Source organism: Lissotriton vulgaris, chromosome 10 (genome assembly GCF_964263255.1).
Source record: "Lissotriton vulgaris chromosome 10, aLisVul1.2, whole genome shotgun sequence".
NCBI lineage: Eukaryota > Metazoa > Chordata > Amphibia > Caudata > Salamandridae > Lissotriton > Lissotriton vulgaris.
Window position 1 is genome coordinate 961,996,823 of NC_141698.1, and position 14,447 is coordinate 962,011,269.

A 14,447-nucleotide genomic window follows, 5' to 3' on the forward strand; every position below is an offset into this window, starting at 1 on the left:
CTGAAGGCTATAGAATCCTTTTTAGGGAGATTGCTTGGAATTGAGTCTATCCTTACACCGTCAAGGATTGTGTTAGGAGTAGATGGTGAGGGTATAGATAATTCAGCATGCCATTTATATACTTGGCGATGGCAGTGTTACGATTGTGCATTGCCTCAGCATGGCTTGACCAAATACCGCCTACATTTCATCAATGGCTGTCTAGATTTCTTTCTGTCCATAACCCTGAGTAGGGGATATATGCAACGAAGGGTAAAAGGGGAAGAAGATTAGGGCTTCGATTATGGGAACTTTTAATAACTGGAAGGAAAGGTAGGAAACAAGTATGTATGTAGGTTACTTCATGCTTTTTTGACTCCTTCATTTCTCTTTTTTCTTTATGGTCATATTCTAGGTAGTTATACTATTTCTGGAGTATTAACTCCTGTGCCCACATGGGTTTATACTGTGGTGCATTACTTTGAATCAGCGTTACCCTTTGTATATATTGTAAGTTGTCCATTTTTTTGTTTATTGTATACTGTGCCCTGCAAAAAAAGGGGGACATTGTTTTTCAATAAATATATTTAAATAAAAAAAATACAAAAAGTTTGAAAATCAGCATTCAGGTCATTGCCTTCCCTTTCTAGGTGCCCATGTTGCTGTGTATCACGCTTAGGTACAAATGACAAGTGAACAGCCACCGCGACACCTGGTAGTTGTAATTCACCCAAAGACATTCAAGTAGCCTTTAAAGTATGCATTTTCAAAGATTTGAAAGAGTGGGAATTTACTCAAATTTCACGCACTGTAGAGGACACAATGACAGAAGAGGCCGCTGTTTAAAACGGAATGAATCAATATGAGCATATGGACTGATAAATCATTATTAATTTAATGTCAAGGCAGAGAAAATAAGTAATAAATCTTGCAATTCAAGCATGTTTTGTACTTAAAGTTTGAGAAACAATACGTGCAGTGACGAGATGGGAGTCGGAACAAAGAACAGTGCAAAGACAGCACACAACACACATTGAGTCATTGTTTTCTTTTGTAAACATATTTTCAAAATTGAAGAAAAGGTGGCATTCATTGACTTTCCATCTTCATTACATGATTGTCAGTACCATGCAAACTAGACAAACAAGCTGTGTCAAGGAACCCATAGAGTCATGTCTACTTGCACGCCTGACATAAGCTCGAGTGGTGCAAAGGCACACGGAGGCACTGGTGTTGCACGGTTCCATAGAGGCGTTTGCATGTAAAATACCCTGGTTCGAGATTTTGATTGACTAGAAAGAGGAGCTGTAATTGCAGCTGTTCTGTGCTTTACTTTTTGGAAAGTGAAGCAACATCACAATATCAAGTACCATGAGGAGTCAAACTTGGCAAATTTAGGGCCAGATGTACTAAGCATTTTTATGGTCACAAACTCTCCGATTTGGCATTTATAACAGTAGAATTTTTTTTTTAGATGTGTTAATCTCACTTTTGGCATCAGGAAAGTTTTTCTGACTCAAAAAAAGGGATTGCGAATGGATACATATTCAACATCTGTAAAGGGTGGGTTGCAGAGTTCTCTTCCAATGCTGAATTAGCATGGTATGTATCAAAATTTGGAGACTGAAACCCTGTGAAAAACATTGAAAAGTTGACAAGCCTTCAAAGCAGATGGTAATCCATTTGTAAAAGGTGGAAGGGTTGTTGGGGGATCGGCAGTGGAACACAGCCACCGCTAAAACAAACAAAAATAAACTTTTCTTTTCAAATACAGCCCTGTTTCCATTAAGGAAAATGGGTGACATTTAAAAAAAATGCTTCATTCATTTAAAAGTGAACATGGACTTGGTGGTCTGCTAATCTCAGCAGGCCACCATCCCTGCGATGACGTCCAAAGTGTAGTGAGTCACTGGTTGCAGCCTGCTACACTAATCTTCATAAAAAAAAGTCAAATTGTGACCCTCGTCAATTCAGAAATGTATGAATCAGTCTATTAAGACATAGGTTGGTTGGTAAAATCGTTTAGTGGTTGCAAAAATACTTTTTGCAACTTGTGACCAGTATTTTGCGACCAATGATTCGTACGTCTGACCCGTATGTGTTTGTGCTTGAAGGGCAATTGCATCTAAAGTTCTTAATAACATTACCCCTCATCGCAGCACTTTTCATATTTATTGATATGTATTCAAAATACTGCTGCACCCTTTAGGACATGACTAGTATTCACTGTGCTTATTACATTTACATCTATAAATTTATGGTGCAAAAATCTTGATCCATTTGATAGAAGTTTTACAAAATTGATTTGGTTTAAACACAATTTGTGCAAATGAGTAGTCAATTGCAGTGTCTGAGTAGTTAATGGTGGAAATTCTCTTTTGTTGAGCAAACATGTTAAGAAATAATAGATGTAAACAATGCAGTTACATTAACATCATAGTCGTATTAATGGGCTGTAATTTATGCAAATTGAGAACTAAGGGCCAGATTAAAGAGATTTCATTGATTCAATTTTGCATCAGTATTCCAGAATACATTTGGGCACTGGCATAGGTGCCGCTATGCAGCATTTGGATTGATTGGCACTTGCAAAATTCAGCTTTTTACACAGATATTTCAATGAAAATGTAATGTTTTACCTTGAGGCAGTAGAAAATGTGAACGGCACTAGAGCAAACTATGTGATCAGGAACTGGTTGTGCAACATTGCACCACAACGATATGTGAGTATCTTACACAACCATATGAGTGGCGGCGAGTCAATTTAATTTTTTATTTTTATTTTTTTTATTTTTTTATTAGGTGGCGAGTCAATTTAAGTACAAATTTAAACATCGAATCCCACTATATACATTTTGGTTCCCATTTGGTGTTGCACAAGCACATGCATTGCAGTCTTCCTATTGTGCAACATAGCTAATTCATTCTCTAAAACAGCGCACATGTATCTCTTCTTTAAAAAATCATATCGTTTGTTGACCTATTTCTCGGATAGCCTGCAGCCCCCGAAACACGTTTATGGTGCAAGCTGACATTTATTGGCATCTGTGACCTTCCAAGTCCATTAAGGTCACAGTTCAAATCATTCAATGAGCTGAAGTACTACGTGGAACAGAAGTATTATGACAATCGCCTCACTAGCGCGTTGGTTGCATTACTGTGGATAAAACTAATAAAAGTCCTTTCAAATTACTCATGGAATTTTCCAACAGGGGAAAAAAATGTGACTTCAGATAACATGAAAATACATGCAATAAAATTATGTGATAATGCATCTATTAATGTACGCTCTAGATTTCTTCATGCGAAATGCCTTAAAAAAAACTCTGACAATAAATTATCTTTTCGTGTAAATGCACAATTTAAAGCAATCACAGAAACTGTAAAACCAATCCCATGATTCTGCGAGCACAACATGTTGAAACTCTTGAACGACGTCTGGCGTGGATAGGACCCTTGTGCAGCTTGTCCTTCTGAGCAGTTTTCGGTTCTATTCCTTGCTGCGGTTTCGCGTTCTTTTGAGGAATGAGGAGAAAATCCCTGTTTTAGGAGGCGGTCCCATAAGGATTGGCGCCTGATTCTTGTGTGTAATTTTTATCTGGAAAAGAGAAAATAGCCATTGGCATATCTTTGCACAGTGTACATGCGGTAGAGGTGCATCCAATATCTAAACAATCACAAATATTAACTGGAAAAAAAGGGTTGTACACTTACACCAAAATAATGCTTTTGTGGCCTCACTAAAGACAGCTTGGGTATGCCTGCTGCTCATGATCAGATGCTGCTTAACTCCCTGCTCCCAATTTCATGGCTCTCTTCCCTATTCTTGTATTCGTCACAGAGGGAGCATATGATTCCACCGTGTTTTGATTAAGTTGTATCCTTCCTCTGCAGATGTCAAGGGACTATTTTACCTTTTGCATGTTTCTTCAGTATTTGATGTTTAGCACTCGATGGGGGGCATCTAGTGCTCCTTCCCAGTGTATATTCCTCTCCCAGATGCCCCTGCGGTTTCATTGTGGAACAAGTTCCCCAGTGCCTCCCTCTCCTGCCCCTGTATTCCTGCACAGTGTTGCTTCACTGCTCCTTCCCTGCATTTTTGTCTCACCCCGCCTGATTCCTTGCTTGCCACTTCGCGCAAGGGTCTCCCCCTGACTCCATTCTACTGAATCTTACCTCGCGCTCCTGATGCCTCTCACTCACTGGGGCATCAAGCTCCCTGGTGCCTTCAGCCATGGGCACTCTACCCCCTCCGCTCTGGTTTCCACTCATATGTTTCCACTTATTATTTGCCTTGCTATTACTTTTTTGTAATGCTCACCACTTTTTTTCCTAGAGATGGACGTTTTTGTGTCTGTGCAGCTTGCTTCATGAGTAGCAACAGACCTACACATGGAGCAGGTTGAATAGACCCTACTAAAAGCCCTGTGCTGGTCAACATCGCTTTGCGGCTCTTTCCCCAGGTTGTATCTGTCGCCACGTCTGCCTCACCTCTGGGTGGTGCCTTCCCACTCCAGGCTCTCACCCTCCTCACAACCCACTCTGCTTCCACCCAGCCTTCTCGGTGCCTCGTTATGATTCCCCACCCCTCCCTGCTCATCACTTCCATTGGCATTGCTCTGAACAGCCTTGGACAGGAAACCAGTTGAACTGACCAGAAAAAAGCCCTGTGCTAAAAAAAAATAACAGTGAGGGTTTTGGCTGCTTGGCCCCTTCGTGCAGCTGACCTGTGATTGCCTCGCCAAAGGGGGAGGACAAGCTGCCTGGGCCTACCAGTGCTTCAAACACTCAGCTGCCCAAGGACACCCAGAGGGCGACAAGATGTTGGGCCAGCATTGCTGGCTCCCGGGGCTCCCTATGCATTCCCGGGGAGTGCGGGTGGTGAAGATAATTGTATCTCCTTTACCTCTCTTTACCAATTCATCTCCTCCTCTTTTTCTACTTCCATGAGCTCCCTAGCGAAGTGCTCTCCTCAGTCACTTCCAGCTGTGCTGTTAGCAAAACCGACTGGCTTTGCCAATGCTTACTTCAATAATATCTGATGTTGCCATGTCCTACTTTATATTGCACTTCTGTCATTTGTCAGCGTAGTAAATAACAGTAAATATTGTTATCCATTGTAATAGTATTCATTTGTACCAACCTCAGAAGCATGAAAGGCAGAGTCCAACTTGCTGCAACTGGCACTCGTGCCCTGCTGCTCACACACTCGTCAATGGTGTGCGTTAACCCACTGAGCCATGTGCCGTGCATCAGAAGGGTTTCAAGTGAGAATTGAGGCACGGCTTCATAAATTCATACACCCCCAGCACATTTGAACCTGGATTTCGTGACGCCAATTGCCTACGCATTTGCTCAAGAAAATTAATTCAAAGCACGATTTGGGACTGTGCATTAGGGCTTCAGAGCATATATCAGTCTGGTTGCATCTCCCATCCTCAAGGATGCTGAGAACCAGGACCACTATCGATGATTTATTTCCAAACAATAATGAGGAACAAAAGACAAAGGTTAACACGTGGAAAATGCCAACAATGATGAGCTGCTCTACTAATGAGCTAATTAATTAGTAACATATCACATTGGCAAAAGCATATTGCCAGCACCGAAACGACTGTCTGTCAGCCATTCTTCGCTCATGTCTCTGATGCAAACCTACAACTCACTCTAAATTGTAGTCAGTTGAAGTAGATTATGTTTTCAATTTTGCTAATTCAAGATTAAATTAGTGAAGACATTTTATGAATAGATGTTAGGCTCAAAGCTAATTGAAAGCAATTATGAAGGTGGCATTTTGTCTGTGACTTTAAGATACATTGTAAGATAATAAATGGTTCTCATTATGCCATAAAAAGGTCAGTTCTTGCCTTTGGGCTGGCGATGCCAAGAGTTTTTCAAACGCAGTTGGAGACATTTTCTTTAGTGGACTACAACAAATCTAACACCCATTACTTATTAAATATCAGACGTCACCTTAGCAGCCCCCACATCAGACATGGGCATTTCTTTCAAGCAGGAGAGCCACATCATTAAAACCTGTAAAAAATGTCTCTCTTTAAAGTGCACAGCTGACATTTTCAAGTTGAAATGAATATCTGTGTCTTGTCATTCAGTAATCAGAGTGAAACAAAAATGTCTGCGGCGTGGAGGGGATCATTAAAATTCAGGATAGCCTAGTTTTAGGGGTACACTTTCACTTTATAAGATGTGCTCTTGAAAGTTCTTGCAGAATAGGGCGGCTCCTTTATACCCGGACCTGTTATATTAATATTCTGACCTTCCTAAAACAGCCTGCAAATACAGTCTTTTTCGATATTTCCTTAACATCAATAAAATTAATTCCTTATGGATATGGATTCTGAAAAATCAAATTGTTGCTGCATGACTATAGATTGTGAAAAATTCAAGTACCGGTAGATAGAATTGTGTCATTGCCTTCCTAAGCACAGCTAAATAGATATCGTGTATTTTTTATTGTGTACAAACAGATGTGTATTTGTCAGTAGTAGTGATTTAAGCGCCTATGCAAGGTATATTTTTATGTCGCTTAAAACCTTTTTGTGTCTTTGTGATATTGATTTTTTTTCCCGGCTTCCAGGGTTACATATTGGTTTTGCCTCTGGCACCCTTTCAAAACTAACAGAAAAAGGCACAACTGGTAACTGAAATAATAGTAATTCAATGTTGTTGATATTCATCAACAAATTCCTTTTTTCAATCTTGGAATATTTATTCAATGTGATGTTAAATTATGCTGTAAACACTCTGATATATCTAAGCCCCAACTGTTCTAATCACACACTAAGCCATTGAGACTATCAGCTATGGGTTTAAAAGGCATTGCCTTTGGGAATACAAATAGGTTTCAACACCCCACAAGTAGTGAGGATTGAACCTCTCTCCACTATCCAGTGTTGAGTCCTCTTTTGATAGCTGGGGCCATTTGCAGCTAAACAATAACATTCAAACCTTTTTTTCACAAAAGATATCTAAACCAAGTTTGCATTTTAGTTATTGCCACTCATGGCTTTGTAAAGGAATCCAGAGTTTGGGGTTACCCCAGATGGAACCAGAAAAAACCCCAAAATAAATCATTTGACAATATTTTATTTTTTTGAAAAATAGGAAAAAAGGTACAGTGCAATAAAGTGTGCGATAAAGTATTTGGTGCCTATTTCTAAAAATGGCATCAACAAAATATCTGCTGTTCTGACATTGCCTCGCTCCAGCTTTCATAAGTAGGTATAGCTGTAAGAAATATTTTTTTCACAACGATTGTTGCAATTTTCTAAGTGGTGTGAATATTTCCTATTTTTGACGTTCTATCTACTTGACCTTCGTGGGGTGAAAAGATGGACAGTTGAATCCTATGTAAATGAAAAGAAGACAAAATTCTAAACTCCGGAAAGGGTCATTGGTGTAGACCGCTCATGGTTTTCCCTAAAAAAAACTAATAGTTGAAATAAAAAAATAGTGATATAAATAGAAAAATATAGAGATAGGTGAGGGTTTTACTGAAATACGATTTACAAAAGTAATAAACTGTTACATCCATCTGACTCTTTCTTTTGGGGAGATATGCGGTGTTTGCAAGTTGTAGAACAATTCGTATTGCCAAGAGTTAATAATTAAGTTGCAGCCTATTACGATTTTGCATTGACCTTTCACTATGCATCAATCCATAAGGTAAAATCTAATGACTAAAAATAAGTATGAAGAAAAGCGATGCAGTTTTGAAAGGTGCCCAACAATCGGACTTAAGGAATAGTGGATAATCGTATATCTCTGAATTTGAGAATTATTGAATGATTGACACTTCTAATAAAAACAGTACCCAACATGTGTGAGTTGGCTTATTGTCCGGTTAGAAAAAGCCAAGGACACACAATGGAAATGACAACATTTTTTATTTTAATTTCAACAATACTTGGGGTGGGGTAGCTACATTATTATTACATTATTATTATTACATTATTATTGTCCAGTGGCTGGCCAGAACCAACGATAATTTAACAACATCATATGTCAGCGTGCACAAAGGAAAAACTACAAAATACAATTTCTGAAAATAAAACATTAGGGATGTCTAGGCTGATGTGGTATGCATGGATCTCACTAACTTCCATTCCTTTTCATACTCAAACTCAAAACTGCAATGTCCAATAAAAGTCCTACTACTCGATGTTCCTACACTTCTCCAAGTACTTCTGTACCCAGGTGTATGAATATGCTAAACATAATTGACAGGAAGAACTAACAATTGTGACTGTGGTATAGCAACTTACTGTCACATGATCCATGTTTTATCCAAATCATGCCCTATGCAATAGGCCCAACTACACATTTTGGGTATAATTGTTTATAAAGATAAGCGTTGGAATGTTGCATAATGGGACCATTGCCATTTGCTGAAAGTTCTTGTGTTTCCTGTCACGGAAAACTGGAAAGATTATGAACCCAGTGATAGAAACCTTAGAATGTGCAAATGTTGAAAGTATGTTGTTGTTTTATGTTTCCTTAAGCCTATGGGTGATAGCTACAGTACAAAGATAAGCACTCTAACTCAGCACTTTGCTTGCAGTTGCTATCCAATGATTTCAAATGCAGTACACCCAGTATCAATTGTGGGCACAATGAGCCCAGAGAAAACTCAAAAATGTCTGGTACTCCCATACTCACCTGACACAGAGGGGCAAATTTGAGGGTCAAAGTTTGACAGCTATATGTCTTTGAACGAGGAAGATTGAAGGAAAAAATATTAACCATTTGATAAATAACATGTTCATTTGATTGTAATGGCCAGCCATTTAAGCTGAGGGAGGTCTGGTACGTAGCAACAGAAGCCTTAGGAGGTGTAGATATGGAAAATATATGGGTTTCAAAAAGCCTATGGGTCAAAAGGGAGTTACCCTAAACTGGCATTTCACTTTCAGTTTTTGAATGCACTGTACCCAGTTTATCATCTATAGACATCCAGAGTCCCAAGAAAATCCCTACATGTTTAGTATTCCAAAGCTCAAGAGACACATAGGGGTCAATCCTTAACAGAGATATGGTTCAGCATGATGGAAAGGTAAGGAAATTACAATGCTATGGAAAATGAACGCGAAAACCATGTCAAACATCATGTTCAGCATAGTCCGCCGGCTAGCCATTCAGGCCAGAATAATTCTGACTTGCACAAATAGGTTTCTTCTCTAGCACTTATTTATAATACATATAGTATTCATCCTTTGCATATAGTTCTGAGTATGATAACTCTCATCAAATGAATGGTGCACCATAAACATTCATACATTTGTCTGTACATCTGCCAACATTTTGGGATATACACTTTGTAGAAATTGGGCTTTTGGCTGAGCAGGTGGACGTCTCACTCAGGCAACAAACACAATTCTTGTCAGGGTCAGGGTAACCCACTATAAAGTCACTAAAATAGCCTGTGTTAACTCTCTGTCTAGCTTGGTACAAAAGCAGTCGGGCTTAACCTAGAGACAATGTGTAATGTATTTCTGCAGCACTCAAACAGTAATAAATTGAAAACACAACACAAGAAAAATCCCAACCCCAAAAAAATAGTAGAGCATATTTTAATAAATAAAATAATACCAAAACAACAAAAATTCAATCAGTAGAAATTCTAATTTAGTTTTTAGTGAAAAAAGCGCCTAAAACCACAAGGTGTCGCTTATAGTCATCTGGTCACTTTAGATTGGGAAAAATCACAAGTTCAGGACGACTGCAATAGAGCGTGGTTGGCAGACAGGTACCAGGTTAGTCCAGCGGAAAATTTACCCTCCAAGTCCAGAGCATAGAGTTCCGTTCACATTGGCGGAGGCAGTAAAGCGCAGCCTGATAGACATGGACGTTTGTCAGTTCAGCATAAAAAGCCAGTAGGGAGTTGCGGATGGTCATTACTGTAGCTTTGCATTGGCGGTTGTTGCAGGCTGTCATTGCCGTAGCTTGAAGTACAGATCTTGTGTTGCTGGTCATCGCTGGTGGTCACTGTCAAAGCAAAGAGTAGGTGTCACTGGAGCATTGCCCTGGTGGATGATGAGGGAGGAAGTTTCTTGGCGCGAACGGGCCCATTCACAGTTGAAACTACAGGATATTCACCTTTTCTTCAGCAGAAGCACATTCTGATGCCAACCAAGGCTTTAGGACCTGGGGAGTCACCTCTCAGGGATTAGGGACTCACTCCAGCAGAGGCTCATGCAGGTCCAGCAGGGTAGCTTAGCAGAGACAGGCAGCCCTCTAAAGCTTGTAGCGTTCCTATAGCTCACACAGGAGGTCAGCCAACTGACTCTTAGACTCACTCTGAGTAAGCTGGGATGAAGGCAAGAAGTTCCCTTCTTCCATCTCAGACAGCAATTCAGTCTTTTAAGCAGCAGGGGAATCCTCTGGTAGCATGGAAATCATTCATCTGTAACTTCCACAGGTCAAGGATTGCTTAGATGAGTGTCTCTGGAGGTCCAATATTTATACCTGGTGCCAAGTCTTTGTGTGGGGGTAACCTGCAAAAATGTTGTTGTCCAACACACTCATTTCACTTAATTGATTGTGCAGATCATAGTTCCTAATAAAACCCACACATATTTGGAATTGCAAGACTTCAGATATTCAATATATTTCCTTGGTTAGCATATCTGGATTTATATATGTCCAGTTGAGAAATGCAAAAGATATTGAGCAAGTTTGTGAAAAAAATTAAAATATCTCAACATTATTCATTGCTCACTACATCATCAGGCTGTAATTCAATATTGGTGAGGAGTTTGCTCTCTGATGAACCCATACATAACCCTGGATATTCTGAAATATACCCAAGAGGTGCATTTGTTTCAACACCTGGGGCCTCATTTATGAAAAGTGACGCATCGCTGCGTGAAAACAGCGATGCGTCACTTTTCACTGCGCACTCCTTACGACATTCCTGATGCGTCATATTTAATGTATGACGCATCATGTCGCAAGGAGTTACAGATACGTCAGTATTTCTGACGTATCTGTAAGCGCTAAAGTGACGCATTGCTGGAGTGTGTCACAAAAGTGACGCAACTCCAGCAATGCGTCCTTTCACATGGGGAAAGCCCCATGTGAAAGGGCTTGCGTCAGTCTTACGCCTGCTGTGAGGCAGGCGCAAGATTTTGACGCAACAGCGTCCTAAAAGTGACGCAGTGAAATCTCATAGATTTCACTGCGTCACTATTACGAGGCTTTTTTTCGGGGAAACACCCACTCTGCATACATTATACCTGATGCAGGTATAATGTGGTGCAGGGGTTTAAAAAGTGACGCATCTACCTAGATGCGTCACTTGTTAAATATTGCGCAACGAGGCGCATTTTTTACACCGCTGGTGCGTCACAAAAAGTGACGCACCGGCGGCGCAAAACTGACGCAAGGCCTTCATAAATAAGGCCCCAGGAACATCACATTTTATAAACAAGCTGTGGCTGCAGTAAAATGGTTAAAGTTAGGACCCCATGATAAATATGTATTCAATGGAAAGTGTCTGTTTATAAGGACAACGTCTTAATGGAGAGGGGGAAATAGCTAGTTTGTGGATGAACGTTGGCAAGTTGAAAAAAGTTACATTCAAATGTAGTCTTTTTTTGGGATCACCATATGTGGGAGCTGGATGTAGGCAGCAGTCAACAAAGTTGTAAATGCATATTCTGTAAAAGAAAAAATTTCTAAAAATATTTTATTGTTAACACATTTGTGGAAAATATCCACCAGAAGGCAAAATCTAAAATAATGTTTGTCATGAACATGGGTCCTCTAATATATCCTCTATAGTGATATATATCCATTTTCACTATATTGGATAATACGTGACATGGCACCGGTTACGGAATTGAAATCAGCAAATCCAAATGTTATTTCATAAACAACTCTCATGCGCTCACTTAAATGTTAATAGTGATTGATTGTAGCTTTCACAATGCTTTGGAGCTGGTCATATGTGAGAAACAACTTAATACTCCACTTTAAGATGGCCGCGGTAATGTGGGCTTGAGTCCTTTGTTTATTTTGACCACTTATCACGTGTAACTTTATTTATTGTTTGTGCACTGTCAATGGAATCACCCGTGACCAAGGCGAGTGTTTCGCCGAAACGCGTTGGGTTTTTTCCGTGTTTGGAATCACAATGCTGCATTTGAGAAAATAAATGTAATTGAAATGTGCAAAAAGGAATTGGAGTGATCATTTTCTATCGACGCGAGTGCATTTGCGTAGCGGTGACTACGCGCTGTGAACTAGAATATATATAGATCAGTTTAATTTTCACCGACTTGGGTTATAATTTTATGCTAATTTAGCATTGGAATAACATCTTAACCCAGAGTGCAACTGTACAAGAATTCAACTTTACAGAATGGTGTTCACAATGCATAGAATGGATATAGTGTAAATATTTGTGAATATGGGGTCATAATGCCATGATATGCTGATACACAGCAAAATTATTTCTGTTTTTGTCATCTAATACGATGAAAAGAGGCATTAGTACATCATGAGGGTTGAAAACGCATTGCAAATATGTCAGTGTGTTTGATATTTGAACCCACTTAGAAATGGCCGCCATAATGCCAATACTTGCACGCTTGTCCTTTTTTCCTTCTCACTAAACAGGAAATGAAATGTATATATGGTGCCGGATAGAATGGCAAACGGTAACACTGACGAAGGACTAGAGGTCCGAAACGCGTCTGTTTGTTTTGGTCAGAACGCCTGATTAAAATCTTTTTGCAACATACCCCCGCAAGTGCGTTTTTCGTCCATGGAGGATGGGTCGAGTGGAGCTGCAATATATATATATATATATATATATTTGTTAGAACTGGGGGTCTCCAGTTGGCAGAGGTAGGCACTTCTGTCCAAATAGGGGCCCTTGCTTCTAGTCAGGGTAAGGAGGAAGCACTCTTTAGATAACCTCTGCTCACCCTCTTGGTAGCTCATCCGCACCACCAAGAAGAAATCTCTAACGGATCGTCTGGATAACAACGCCCACGACAGCAAGGAGCTCTTCAGCATCGTCAAGGAGTTCTCCAACCCCAGCACCGGCAACAACGACATCACTCCCTCACAAGATCTCTGCGACTCTCTCGCCTCGTTCTTCAACCGCAAGATTGCCGACATCCACAACAGTTTTGGCGCACCATCCACGCACCCAACCGTCGAACCAACGCCCCCCACCGCCACCCTGCGCACCTGGACCACAGTGACCACCGAAGACACAGCCCGCACGATGAACACCATCCACTCCAGATCACTCACCGACCCGTGCCCCCACCACATCTTCAACAAGGCCGACTCCACCATCGCACCCCAACTCCGGAACATCATAAACTCTCCTTCTACACCGCCACCTTCCCGGAGTGCTGGAAGCATGCCGAGCTCAGCGCCCTACTGAAGAAACCAACAGCAGACCCCACCGACCTCAAGAACTTCCGCCCCATCTCGCTCCTCCCGTTTCCTGCTAAAGTCATCGAGAAGATCGTCAACAGACAGCTGGCCTCCTTCCTCGAAACGAACGGATCCCTCAACCCCTTGCAGTCCGGGTTCAGAGCCAACCACAGCACCGAAACCGCCCTCATCACAGCCACTGACGACATCTGAGCCCTGCTCGACAACGGCGAAACAGCGGCACTCATCCTCCTGGACCTCTCTGCAGCATTCGACACTGTCTGCCACCACACCCTAGTTCAACGCCTCAGCAACATCGGCATCCAGGAGAAGGCACTGGAGTGGATCGTCTCGTTCCTTGCCGGAAGAACACAGAGAGTTTGCCTCCCCCCGTTTCGATCCGAGGCCACTGAAGTCATCTGCGGCGTGCCACAAGGATCATCACTCAGCCCCACCCTCTTCAACGTCTACATGAGACCTCTTGCAGCCATCGCACGCCAACACAACCTCAACATCATCTCCTATGCCGACGACACCCAGCTGATCCTCTCCCTCACCAGGGACCCCGACACCGCCAGAACCAGCCTACACGAAGGGATGAAAGACGTCGTCGAATGGATGAAGACCAGCCGCCTGAAACTGAACTCAGACAAGACGGAAATCCTCATCCTGGGACCATCACCCTCTGCCTGGGACGACTCCTGGTGGCCCCCCGCTCTGGGCACCGCTCCCAAACCAACAGACCACGCACGCAACCTGAGCTTCATCCTGGACTCCTCCCTCTCGATGACCAGACAAGTCAACGCCGTCTCATCATCCTGCTTCCACACCCTATGCATGCTCCGCAAGATCTTCCGATGGATCCCGACCGAAACCAAGAAGACGGTCACCCAGGCACTCATCACCAGCCCACTGGACTACGGAAACACCCTCTACTCCCGAACCACAGCCAAGCTACAGGGAAGACTCCAACGGATCCAGAATGCATCCGCACGACTCATCCTGGACATCCCCCTACACTGCCACATCTCCAGCCACCTGAGAGACTTGCACTG

At 41.7% G+C, this 14,447-nt stretch overlaps 1 protein-coding gene across 3 annotated transcripts in view; it reads right to left on the minus strand.

Annotated features, from left to right (window-relative positions):
* Window positions 1–2,368: 2,368 nt before the first annotated feature.
* DGKB (diacylglycerol kinase beta) overlaps window positions 2,369–14,447 on the minus strand; it is a 1,765,597-nt gene continuing 1,753,518 nt past the window's right edge. For all 3 annotated transcript variants that reach the window (XM_086941963.1, XM_086941961.1, XM_086941962.1), the window contains one exon: window positions 2,369–3,577. In XM_086941963.1, the coding sequence (XP_086798089.1) occupies window positions 3,470–3,577 (108 nt within the window). In that variant the 3' untranslated portion in view covers window positions 2,369–3,469. The remainder of the gene's footprint in view (window positions 3,578–14,447) is intronic.